Genomic DNA, 13260 nt, shown 5'->3' with positions numbered 1-13260 from the left:
TCAGCAGGGACTCATAATCAAACACTGAACATGATTACAGGTTTGTGATGTTGTGGGAGGAGATGTGGATGTAGTGTAAGCATACACCATGTACACAATCTGTATCATGTGCAGTATTAATTAGAGTGACAGTTTTAGACTGTAATTAGAATAAGAACCTCACTATAACACAACATCTGTTCAGTGAGATGTTTTTGTTTTCACGTCCTACAAGTGATATTCACTGAGTTCCATTTTTCCTTTCTCTTCTCATCACTCACAACCAACTGTGTTAAACTATAATGAGAATCTATTGTTGACTGTTTGTTGTCAAAAGATGTTGACATTTTTTCTTTTTGGTGACAGAAATCTTGTATTTTTTGTCTATTTTCCCTCTTTAGTGCACATCATTTTAAAAATGAACGACTAAACTACATGTTACACTTATGCCGGAGAAAAATAAGCTCCCACAAAGGGATCATAACATTTATAAAAGTCAATGAAATGTCATATTTATATGGTGCAGTTTTCATGTTGATAATAAGAAGTTCGAGAAGGGGTGGGTGGTCACAACTAATGCAGGACTTAATCCGTGTCTGTTCTTTCTTCGATCTGCTGCGGTCCAGCTCCGTGCTCTCTCGTCTGTCGACACCCACCGGTTGTGTTTTCAGAACAAAGCACAGAGCAGGACCGCCAGAAACATGGAGTCATGTGACCAAAGTTTCACTGTGGTAACTACTGAATCAAGGATTATCCTCCTCCTCCTCCGTTAAAAACGATCTGGTGATAGAATATTTTATTTTGAAAATTAACCAGATGTTTTAATTCTGACTTTGGTGCCTGACTTCCTGTCCTGCTCGATCAAAATCTGTTGAGATTGATACGTCGTGCTCTGGCATCCAGCAACAATATGACTGTTGCGTATCTGATCTGGATGGCTCTGACCTGCCAGATCAGAGACACAGTCGGAAGGCAACGGAGCGGATCCAGTGGAAGTTAACACATTGACTAGAATAGAAACCTATCAGATCCGATGCTGTAACGGATCTCCTGTTGATGCTAGGCATTTTTCAGGAAACTAAAGTGAAGGATTTTCCCACAGTGGACCCTTAAAAAATATCACGTCATAATGCGAGAAATACATATCAGCCCTATGAATAACTTTTTTAATGAGTCTGTTGTGTCAGAAAATATGGTTGGATAAAACAGTTACTTCTTCTAGGGTAGAAAAAAAACACAGTAGTGAAAGAGGTACTGCTCCACCCGACATCAAAAACACCTAAGATATCCAACTGTTGGATACAAAAAAAAACCTTTCGGCTGCTAAAAATAGGCTACAAGAGAAGATATCTTAGTTTGAAGCATGCTTTTGTAACCCCTCATACTGTCTCCTTGATCCCTCTTGAAGTACAGTAGATATGTTCACCTAGTTTCGCTGCCGCACTAAGCAACCTGTGCCTGTTACCTTTCCCGATGCTATAAACATATCATTGTGATTTTCAGTCAAATGTTAAAACGACCTCTGCTTCTCTTTGTTGGTCCTGTGTTTGTGGGGAGGTGTTTCATCGCAGAGATAAACACTCAGCCGAGGGGCAGCTACAGGAAAGAAAAGGGACACAAGAGCTGCTTTTGAAGTACCGATCTGAACTTGTAAAGTTTGTGTGATTTATCCCACGCTGCAAATACTTTCAGAGTGTGATTTGGTTTGTGTCTCTCCAGCTGCTGCTTCCTGCTGTGGAGACAAAAGATGAATGGACCTCTCAGGGATATTATGGGGTATCTTCCTCCTCCATCACTATCGAGGCCAGTTTACTCTGATAATCCTCCTCTGTGGGGATCCTCTAATCCCTCCTAGACTCAGGTGTCTGGCCTTGTGCGTTCCTCAGGATGACTAATGCACTGAGCTGTGTGTGACATATACATATGAAAATCTATACACACTTACACAAGGCTAAACACACTGTCTGAATGATGAATATCTGGAAGAGAGAGGGGATGCACAACAAACATCTTACGGCATTGTAATGCAGTAAACCTGACGTTGTTGCCCATCAGCTCTGATGATTTATACGATTAACATGAACAAGTGTAAAAACAGAATCACACAATGCAGCCTGGTTGTTTATCTTCATAATCATCGACTCATACAATTCAAATCTACGTGTTGCATCCAGCTCATTGTTTGAACCCTTCTTAAGGTAAAAAGTTTGGTTTCAGATTTATTCATGCTTAAAGAAAACAAGTATTGTCATCTTAATAATGTCCCTGGTTGACAAAAATCTCTGTTTAAATCTCACACATTAAGTTTGCTGATGTGAATCCACATTTCAGAATCTGTTTTTTAAGGCCAGTGTGGAACTAGTCTCCTCACAGCTCCTCTGATATATTTATTATGATTAATGAACACATTCAACATAATGCGTCAATTTACTACTCCGACATTTGATCAAACTCCAGAGGTAATTTCAAGCTGAGTGTTGGGAAATAAAAGACATATAGGTAATAACAGATATGAGGGGGTGTGGCTGCCTAACAGTAATAAATTACATTTGTTTTTGTTCTCACAAAGGTCCGAATAATTGTATTTTTTTTTTTATCCTTACGTCATTCATCATCCAGAGTTCAAATAACTGCTCTAATCCCTCTAAAGATTCATTCAGTGTTGTTCTGATGGTGACACATGTTCCCCTTTTCTCCTCACAGTGGGAATCTGTGCATTTTCTCCTTGGGCTTGATTTTGCTCGGTGGTTGACGTGTGCTTTTTTCACCAGCTCTTAGTTTCTTGACACTGATATGTCCATGAACATGCGAGTGCATTGTAGTCTTCTTTTTCCGAGTGAGCTGCTCTTTAACAACAACAATAACATCTACCTGACTTCCATACATCAACCTTTTACCTGCCTTGAATCGTTTCTTACAGACTACACTTCAAGTTGTGTTTTCAATAACAAGGCAGATGTATGTTTTTGCACTGTTGTGTGTTTTGGTCAATTAAGAAACAGTGTTTTTTCAGCTTCTGTTATTTTCTACAGTAAGAGGTTTCTTTCTTTCTTGTTTGTTATAGATTTTTAAACAATGTCATAACAAGCCATTCATATAAAACAAAGGTCTGCAGATGCTCTTGGTTTGGGGTTCTTAAAAATCACATACAGCCCTTTTTGAATTATTCATGCTTCAAGAGCTCCAATCTGAACACAAGCCAGCGTTCTGATCACTTCTCTCTTTCCCCCCATTTTTCTTAAAGCTCTGTGTTCCACTCTGCATTGTTTGTTTTTTAAAATGAAAACCATGTGGAAGAGAGGAAACAACTGTGCATTGACTCATAAACATCCTCTGTGTTTAGGGTTGAACTCAGATGGACTCTGTATTAGGATCTGTTGTCCATATGTCCGTTAGATAAAGAGACATGGAGGTCAGCAGAGTGAATAAAGACACCTCAGTGCTGGATTTGACGTTACTACAGACCTCTACATGATGTGACATGCTATAATGTTGATTCTGTTTTACTTTTATTGAAGAACTTGGACTTTGGGTCAGAACTGTTGTTTTGTTTTGTTGTTGTTTTCATCACAACAAAAAGAGTCACTGTGATTAAGAAAGCTCTGTGTTGCTGTTGCTTCAGGGAGTCAAAGAAGAGGATTTCATGTGTTTGAACCCGAGTGTCTGCCAGATTTTAAATAAGTAGCAGATGAATGTTAATCTTAAGGCTTATGTGATACTGGTAGAGGGGGGGTGTTGAGTTCATAACCATCATTGTGGTTTTAAGAAAAAGTGTAGCTATTTTATTATTCATTAGGTTCGTGTTTCTTTTAGTTTCAACTAAGGTTTCAGATGTATCACCCACTTACAGTCCACAGTACATTAAAGCCAAGGCTGTCAACAACAACACAGGCTTAAGGCCTTACCTGAACCCTGGTTAGCTCTCCTTCATATCTTCATATTTTCTGCAGCTTCTTGGTGGCTTCAGGTGAAGCTGAACCACCAACTTTGAGGATCAGTTGTTCTGTCATCAGCGGCACATCAGTCTCTACTCTCTGTTGTCTAAATAAACTCATATTTGGTAGACCCGCCCCTAAAGCGGCTGTGGCTCAGTGGGTAGAGTCAGTCGTCTATCAATTGGAAGGTTGGTGGTTGTGCCGGAGTGTTTATGTACAAGTCCATTTACCATTTAAAGCTTGGTAACCAATCAGAAATGTTCACTTATGAACTGTGAATGAACTAACACAACTTAAAGTTAGTTCAATCTGCTCAGTATCTTAGTAACAGTAACAGCTCAGTATAATTGTTTTTAATGAGTTCTGTTTATATGTTTGACCATTTTGTATTTGAGGTCTTTGTTGGTAAAATAATAACCCTAAGATTATATTTTTAACAGCATGGTGGAAAAACTTAACTATAAATTTCTGCTCCAATATCAAATTCTCGATATATTCTACATGAAGTTATTACAAGGTCATGTTGAATGTAACATCACTGACCGATATAAAACATCATGTTTCTCTGACATGTCTCTAATCTCTTGTGTCGGTTTTAAAAGAGCAGTTTGCAGAGACATGAATCTGGATCTCAGAGATGTCATGAAGATGTTATGTGTGTGCTAACAGATTATTATGCCTGTCGTGTGTGTCAGCATTAATGTACGTGCATGGCAGGTGTGGATGGGCGATAAAGTCTTATCACCACCTGACATGTTAGGAGGAGAATAACAGCTGATGCACTAAAACTCAACTAAACTGACATGAGATCTGCTGAATGACTTCTACTTTATGTAACATGAAGTGTGGTTATTGATTTTCACAGCTCATAGGTTTTTAGAAAATGTGAACAAAATGTTTTTTTTTATTATTTACAAAGGTGAAATGTTCAGGTTCATTTGATCAAACAACATCACAAATCACAAAATATAACTTATCCAATAAGATGAACCAAAAAAATCCTTCCAAATGAGCGGCTCAAACCAGAGACGTCTTCCTCCAGACATGACTTCAGTGAGAATAGGTGTTGTGGATGAATTTTCCTCATTTTGATCCTCTCATTTGGTTTATTAAAAAGCCTCAATATTAATAATACCTGCTGACAAACCACAGCACAGCGTGTAGGGATGAGTCATGATTTTTTAATATCGTTGTCATTAATTTAGAAAAAAACTGAGTTCATGGAGATGAGATGATTCTCTCATATCAAGAATATTGCTTTTGGACCCTGTTAGCAATGTACTAACTACTACTAAGTGTCTGTATCCAAAAGCTGTTAGCTAACCTCCATTAAATAACCAAAGAAGAAGAATAGGAGGATAGGTGTAATGCTTTAGGTGTGGTGCTGTTCTAATTTGAACTACACAGACTTCAGCAGCCAAAGAGTTCTGTGAGGAACTCCTTCAAAATGACTAAAAATGAGGTTGGGTGCAAGCTCTACCCACTCAGACTATCAGAAGTCTACAGGAACTGTGCTCAAACATTTGAAAGGGAAACACCCAGCAGGAGGTTCATCAACAGAAATCAGTCACTGCTCTGTCACCTTACAAAGTGTTCCTGCTGTAAGAGAAATAATCCAAGTAGTATACAGACAAGATAGACTGTGTGTTATACCTCATATATTTAGTCTTATTTGTTGTGCACACTTGAAAGACAGTAATGGAAACTAAGTGGGTCCCTCTGTGTGTGTGTGTATGTGCATGTGTGAAGGGGATGGTTGAGTGATTTGCTGATGGTTCTGTTTGACTATTGTGTAGAGTTGTGTTGTGTTTTTGCTCGAAGTGCTCATCCGAAATCCGGAATTCATTCAAACAGTCTCTGATGGCAAAACTTGAAAGCTCTTAGTGGCTGTATGTCCATGTTCTCTCCTTGTAGTCTGATTTTTATCCTTTACTATTTCAAAGGATAACTCTATCTCATCAGTCATTCAATCCTCATTTTGCTCATTACTTCAGCTCCTGTAGATGATACTGCATATAATAAATAGCTGTTTCAGTTAAACTACATATGGGATTCCCCAACAAAAGCCACACCTAGTAAAGTCCCTGAACTGCAGGTAAAATCCAGGTACAGTGGATAAATGTCTTTTCGATGTCCTTTTAATAGAAAGTCAGTCTCCTGTCAGCAGAGAGGAGCGAGGTTTGTGCATCACTGTGACCTTCTCAGTGGCCTGCCAGACTGTTGGCATGGCATGACTGATGCAGATTATCATAGCTGGAGAAAGCCAATTACTCTGGTCATCACGGCACCCTCAGGGCTCCTCTTGGTGGAGAGAAATGCATTACAGAATCCTCTGTAAATCCTTCTGGCAGGGTTTTGTATTTCCTCTATGCTGATCCACCCAGTTTGAGTGTTAATAGTGCAGTCAATGGGTCTGTCCCTCGCCTCAGAGCTCTCTCCGGCTCCAACGAGCTTCTGCTTCACAAAGCAGGGAGGTCGTGCCTCTCTGAAAGGCAGATGAATTACATTCTCTTCTGTTTTTGTCCTCCTTTTTTCAAGACTTAGCCCCTTTCATTTCAGTCCTGCTTTACCGGTCTCAGCGTCCTTGAGCCACTACAGTATGAAAATATGGTTTCACAGAGCTGTGGTGTAATGGACTCTTGTTTGTCATTTTAATGAGCTGAACACTCAGAGAACCATCTGACTTTTGTTACTTTTGGTTTTGTTTTCAAAAACAGATTTCTACCTAGACCAGAGAAGCTGAGATCTCTGACTGATTCTGCATGACTGAGATGTACCAAGACTACAGATCAGACCGAGTCACAGGTGAGACATCGCAGTGTGTGTTTATGGCTGTGTGTAGAGTTATATTTGCAAGTGCTTTATCTGAGATATAGGGCAGCAGAAATGGTCAGTCTGATGCAACTTAAGGTTTCATGTCACAAAGAGGATTTGCTGATCCGATCTTACAATCAGTTCTGCTTTAAAGGTCTTATTTTCTATTCCTCTGAGCAGATTTTCATCTCCCTACCTGCCTGAACCTTCAGACCCGTGTCACACTCTTTCCTAGATTTCAGTTATTCTCACGTAATCATGTTTATTTTTGTTGTGTACCTCTCGCCTTCTTTTTGTGCACACATCACTGTTTATTGACCTCTCAGTTATTGGTGTCAAGACCTCTGATTTCAAATGTTGGTCTCATTCAAGCTTGCACATGTGATTCATACAGGACTCTGACCTGGAGAACACACTGCAACACTCTAACACAGAAACATGAAGGAGGATCGTTTTATTCGTGAGCATAGATGTGTGGAAAGAATGAACCCATAGTCCGATATTAGAGCAGAACTAAAATATACAACCCAGTCAAACTGAGGAATCTGTTCCTGTGAGGATGGTACATTTATTTCAATATAAGTATATCTTGTTATTGCCTGCATGAATATTTGAGCAAACTGAGTAGTTTTTGGCCACCGATTGCACCAGTTAACTGCCCTTAACCAGATACTGAAAGCTTCTTTTAAAGTCAGACGCTGAGGACTCTGGGTAATTTGCACACTGTCCAAAAGAAACTGTGTCTCCAGTACCATCTCCAGAAAGTTTCATCTCAAAAGTCAAAACTTATCTATTTACTCAGAAAATAAAAACTCCAAACTTCTTTAGCAGCGTGAGGTATTTACCCTACTTAGACTTAAGTTTACATGAGAGATGTTGAGATGAAACTAGACTCTTCACGAGGACGTTTATGTGCCGAGCAGCGTTACTGAGGTCGTAATCATTGGTGAAGCTTCTGTGGATCCTTTGAGCCAACATACAGAAGTTAATTGCAGAGAGGACGGATCAGACAGAGGAGGGACACCATGGTGGAAGGTGTAGTTTACTTCAACCATAAACATCACTAACATGGACACTGGCCTTGATCATACTAATAACCTGATTCCCTGACTTCCTGTCTATCGCTGTAGTTATATAAAATACGAGCTAAAACACGATCTACCAGGTGACCATTGTATCTTTTAACATTGAAACGATAGTGTTGTTGTTAGATATGATTTTAATGTCCATTAGAAATCGTCTTACACTGCCACCTTACACTCTAAGTACACAATACAATAAAAAATACAATAATAAAAATAGTCATTACAAAGACATTATATCATAATCATGTGAAGAGAGCTGAGATATATGAGCTGTTCAATGTGCATTTCATCAGGCTTTCCATCACTCTGTCTGTACGAGCTGTTATTGTGTTTTTAACAAACAATAAGAGCCCACAGTACACTGTCTGAGGATAGAAATTGAACTGAGTAAGAAAGTGACAGATTGCTTAAGAAGGAGAAAAGAGAGGAGGAATGGAAGTCGCCTTTCTTTCTGGGCTTTGGCCGATGAGTGTGTCCTCTCCCATTACTCTCACACAGAGCAATATGCAGGTCAGTCAGCTGATAATGAATGCTCTGTCTGATACCCTGCTTGTCTGCTCTGCTCTCACTGTTGTTTCCTGTCTCTCTCTCTTTTCACCCTCAAACACTGCAGAGTTTTCTACACCATCTAGTAAATTATTTTCCTCCAGAGGGTTTAATTATCTCGCAATCTCCTCTCCTCCTATTCAGTGTTGTGGGGCTGCTTTAAGGTGTGAGACGGTAAAGATGTTGAGTTGTTCTGACTCTTCGTTAATTAAACTCTGACTTCAGGCTGAAGTCTCTGCACTGCTGGGCTGAAGTTTGAGGTTTGTATGAAGTAAAAGTAAAGAGAAAACACCTTTTGTTGGTGGATCATTTCTTTTAGTCTTCTCAGTGAACACAGGGTTGAAAGATGTAATCAAATTCTGAGCACACCAATCCCCACTGCACGGCCGTATGGGGAGGAAGAGATGTAATAATGAATTCAGCCAACATTGCACTGAAACACCAGGTACCAGCTTCAAGGTTGGATATGATGACATTTCTAAAATATGAATGAAATCAGTTACAACTGGAAAAAGTGTCAACATTTTATGTTACCTTTTTGTAGAAAATGAAAGAAACTACATTGAGGGTAAATGCAAGCCAGTCTATTTATTTTTATATTAAGACCAATTCAAATGTATTGATGAGGATATTTGGAAGGGATTCATTTTCAAGTCGTTCAATGGTAATTTGCAGTCCGACGAACTGACTAGTCTAAAAGTACCACTTGGACCAAGCACCGCAGAGGCTGTGGGTAATTGTTATGCAGAGCGTGGCTAACATTAGCAGAGCTAGCACCACCATCTTTAGGTCCTCCTTGTAGGTTAATGTCCACATGTATGTGCTGGTTATATATATGGCTTCAGTTGAATGGTCATAGGCCAGTTTATCAAGACAGCCTACATACAACAACTATCTCCATTTTCTAGATCAAAATACTATTGAACTGCAGCGTGCAACTAAATGCAAGCCATTATCTGTGCTTGTTTACATCCGGGTAGTAGAGCATTACAACACTACACAAGAGCAGCCATGGGGTGAACCAGTTGAATGGCTACCAAGCATATCAAACTATCTTATGAGGTGAATATTAAAGGAAGATTGCTTTCCACTTGTTTGTATTTCCTTAGCGTAAGCAGCAAATAAATGACTTATATTTGCTACAAAGTGTCTTATGTTAAAAATGAAAAATGTTGCTATACAGTTTATGAACAATCTTTACATAACTAGCCTGTCAAACCCAAACAATGGTTTCTGTCAAATACAGAGATCTACAGGAGCAGTTTGTATAGAGGCTTTAATAAAAAATGACTTCTGGGCTGACACATTGAGAGCTTGTATCCACAAAACATGAAAGATAACAGGAGATTCAAACTACAATGCCACATCTGTTACCACAAACTCACGACAAAACAATGTTCTGTACAAAAACAGTTACTTTCCTCTCTGGTATGATGAATGGGACCATGGTTTGAAGGAGACTTCTCTACATCAGATTCAACAAAAGTTTCTCTGCTCCTTTAAAGACAACTTTAATACTTCAAAGTCACTGTTTTCTCAACCCACATTTACAGTCACAGCTTGGAATCACAAAATTATTTTAGGTTTTATTTTAAGAGTCATCAGAAGAGAGATATTTGGCACAGAAAAAAATACTTGTTCATAAAAATAAAATTGTATGAAATATATAGTTTGAAGGAAAACTCTTACTTTGAAGGTTTGCAGCTGTTTGCATATCTGCAGGTAAAGGTGAACACTGATCTTTTTCAAACTTGGAGGGAATCAAACTTCTGATTTAAGCCCTCTGAAGTCTCTTTATCTCATCCTCTTACGCCTCTTTCTGTTTGTTGACCTCTCTTTGTCTTTGGGAGGAATAAAATCTGGAAACAAACTTTCTTTGTGTTAATGTTGACGTGGGAGCAGTCAGGTTTGATACCTGTGAGAGGCTGAGGGCTCGTTAGGTTCCCAACCAGCTCTCTGAACAACACAGCTGCTAAACCGCACCACAGTGCCCTCTCGCTCTCATAAACTGCCTCTGCTTGTATCAGAGTCCTCGCAGCATTTGAACGCAGCATGCTAATGTTGTAGAACAAACAGGATCTGTCATCACCTCTGCTTTTGGCTGAAAAGCTGCAAAGCATGAGTGGTGTTTGAACCAAGTGATTCTCTGGCTGTGAACGATGGAGGGGCAGCGAGGGCAGTTCAAAACATTTCAGCAGCGCAGAAGGGTTAACAGTTGATTAGCGCTTTCTTTGAGACCCATTTCCATCAATATTCATGCTGAGGGGGAATTCTCTAGTTACAGGCTTGTCCTCCTTTTAGAGCTTAATCCAGTTTCCAGAACAGATGCTGCCGTCACAGAGGCACCAACAGTAACTCCCTCCTCTCAGATCATCATGAAAACTGTGGCAAACATGGTTCAGCATCTCAGTACAGATCGGATCCAGCTCCTTTTATGAGACCTTATCACTCCCACTCAACTATTAAATTCATGCAAGTAGGAATAGACCAGTCCATGAACGGGGGCGGAGGGAGGCTCATTTAATGGGATGTGACTTTAGCTGGGGAGTCACCCCAACCTTTCCTGTCCAGATGATCATCTGCTAACCATCAGTCAGGGGGCATGAGTGCAAGTAAGGAGGGAGGAGGAGAAGGAGAGGTAATTAGAAAGGGAAGGATTAAGGAAGATGGAGGTCAAAGATAACCAGTGAGAAGCAAAAGACAGAGATGTGCCCCGACCTCAGGACACATTTCAGTGCTGGCTGTCTTCCTCTTCAGAGGGCAGCCGAGTTAATGACATTTTTTACTGCTGCATGAGCCACAAACACTTCATTCATTGATATCCAAATGGAAGACACCAAATACCACTGCAGTCACTTTAAAGTGATACGCTTTCTGCTGAGCAGAACCTTTTAGATATCATCTTCATCCCTCTCTGAGCAGCTACCTGAACCCTGTTGTTTGGCTGGAAAGGGCATATTGATAAGTGTGAAGCTGCTCGCTGACAAAGTGAAAACAGGAGTGTGTGATTGTGCAAATTACTGGATAGTGGCAAACAAACAGTGGCAACATCTCACAGGACAAATAGTCATAAATGCTGTTGAGCAGAGAAAGAGAAATCGACTGAAACAAATGCTGGTTAAGAGGACGGGATGTTTCTCACTGCTCCTGTTAAAATTTTACTGTGGTCGTTGTCAACGAGGCCCAGCTTTCATCAAAATGCAGTAATTGAATTTGAAATATTCATAATATAAGGCCTCTCCATGTTAACTAGACTAAAGTGTTGAACAGATTAGATTTAATAGTTCTATAAATTTCTGCTCTTACATGTGAAACTGAGGTGAGTGCGCTGTGATCTCATGTTTTATTGAACACTTCTCCTGGAAATTGTATCACTTTTTTTTTTCCTTAATGAAATAGTGAAATCTTGCAGATGGAATCACTTATTACCCCTCACATTGAATGCAGGCAGATTATTTGACTAAAGGCGGCTGTAATGTCACCAAACACACACTCTCTCATACCAACCCATGAAAGCAGAAGAGAGCTGCTTTCATCTGCTGAGCCACGGAGTCAAATTAAAGTTTAATTCAAATGTTTTGTTGCACCAAAACAGGCCACTAACAGAACATCATTGTTAGGAAAGAAAAAAAATCAAGACATCAGACAAACATCATTCCCAAAGGATGCTGAAATTGAATGAGAGCATGCACTGGCTGTGACTCATTACTACTGGCAGACAGGGGTAATTGAACTCTGCTGAGGGGAAAAAACAGTTTGTATATCATGAAGTCTTTCCTGGAGACAGATGGAGAGTGAAAGTAAACCATTTGTTGCTGGATTTGTTTTTTAGCTTTTCGTTTCTTGAAAGCAGATGATCAATAATGAACTCCTGGCTTTGAATGCATTGTGTCTGTTTATGAGTGACTATCTCTTTAAATACGACTGAATATGTGTGCATATTTACAACCAACCTACCTGCAAACAATGTGAGCACAACATTGTACATCCATTATTCTTAAAAGGCCATGGCAGCAGACCAACATTTAGAGGGCAAAGTTTCCCCTTATTTGTACTCTGCTATGAGAAATTAGCTTTATGGTACCAAGTGTTTGTGTGTCTGCAAAAGTAGAGGATAACAATTGGCCTGATTCCCAGTAAACTTTAGGCATGAACAGTAGCAATTTATTTTATTTTAAGATCCACAAATACAATCTTCTGTTTAGTTTTCTGAATTATATTTGGACCCATGCTGGTTGTTTTCCCAGATGTACAGATTAACACAGAAGACTAGACTAACGGCCTTGGTGAGGGTTTCTAATCTCTGCCTGCCTTTCTAGCTGTGTCGTGTTTCTCACACCTTTCCAAGAATCCTCTCTGTAACATAGACGGGCGCTCTAAGAGTGCTGCCCTCCATCAAGGCCAACAGTCCATACTCATATTGACTTAGAACAAAACTGCAGTTCTGACATACCTGCTGAATTTGTATCTATAGTCATGTTATGAGCGTCTGTTATGTCTCACAGTATGCTAATTACCCCCTCATTGACTTTGCAGTAGACACCAGAGTTAAACTTTGGTCTTTAATATTTAATGCTGCTATGTTTGTAAGTCAATCAAGATTATATCAAAATGTAGTGGGTTCTATCTCCTATGTGTCCACTAAGGATGTGCATTTCAAGCCAAAATACTATTCGATAATCATTGGCATCTATTCAGCGATTATTTGAATAATCCCCACACACACAGGCACACAGACCTGTCCTGTAACGGCCCATTTGTGTGGCAGTCCCGTTAACCAGCAGCAAGGCGAAGTGCTGCTAGTAGCGGACACTGACAGCGTCTGTCTCGCTCTTTATGTCTGTGTGTCTGTGACACTGAGTGGTGTGTGTGTTTACATTTTACAGCCATGTTCAGTCTCT

At 39.8% G+C, this 13260-nt stretch overlaps 1 protein-coding gene across 6 annotated transcripts in view; it reads left to right on the top strand.

Annotated features, from left to right (window-relative positions):
• The window catches only part of enox2 (ecto-NOX disulfide-thiol exchanger 2), a 168825-nt gene that overhangs the window by 29792 nt on the left and 125773 nt on the right, over positions 1–13260 (top strand). For 3 of the 6 annotated variants that reach the window (XM_034689708.1, XM_034689709.1, XM_034689706.1), the window contains exon 3: positions 6632–6719. The exons of the other annotated variants lie outside the window; for them this stretch is intronic. In XM_034689708.1, the coding sequence (XP_034545599.1) occupies positions 6677–6719 (43 nt within the window). In that variant the 5' untranslated portion in view covers positions 6632–6676. The remainder of the gene's footprint in view (positions 1–6631; positions 6720–13260) is intronic. 6 annotated transcript variants of the gene reach the window in all.

The sequence above is a fragment of the Notolabrus celidotus genome, chromosome 8, assembly GCF_009762535.1.
Source record: "Notolabrus celidotus isolate fNotCel1 chromosome 8, fNotCel1.pri, whole genome shotgun sequence".
In the NCBI taxonomy this organism is placed as follows: Eukaryota; Metazoa; Chordata; class Actinopteri; order Labriformes; family Labridae; genus Notolabrus; species Notolabrus celidotus.
The sequence above is the reverse complement of the archived record's forward strand: the minus strand, read 5'-3'. Positions and strand labels throughout refer to the sequence as shown.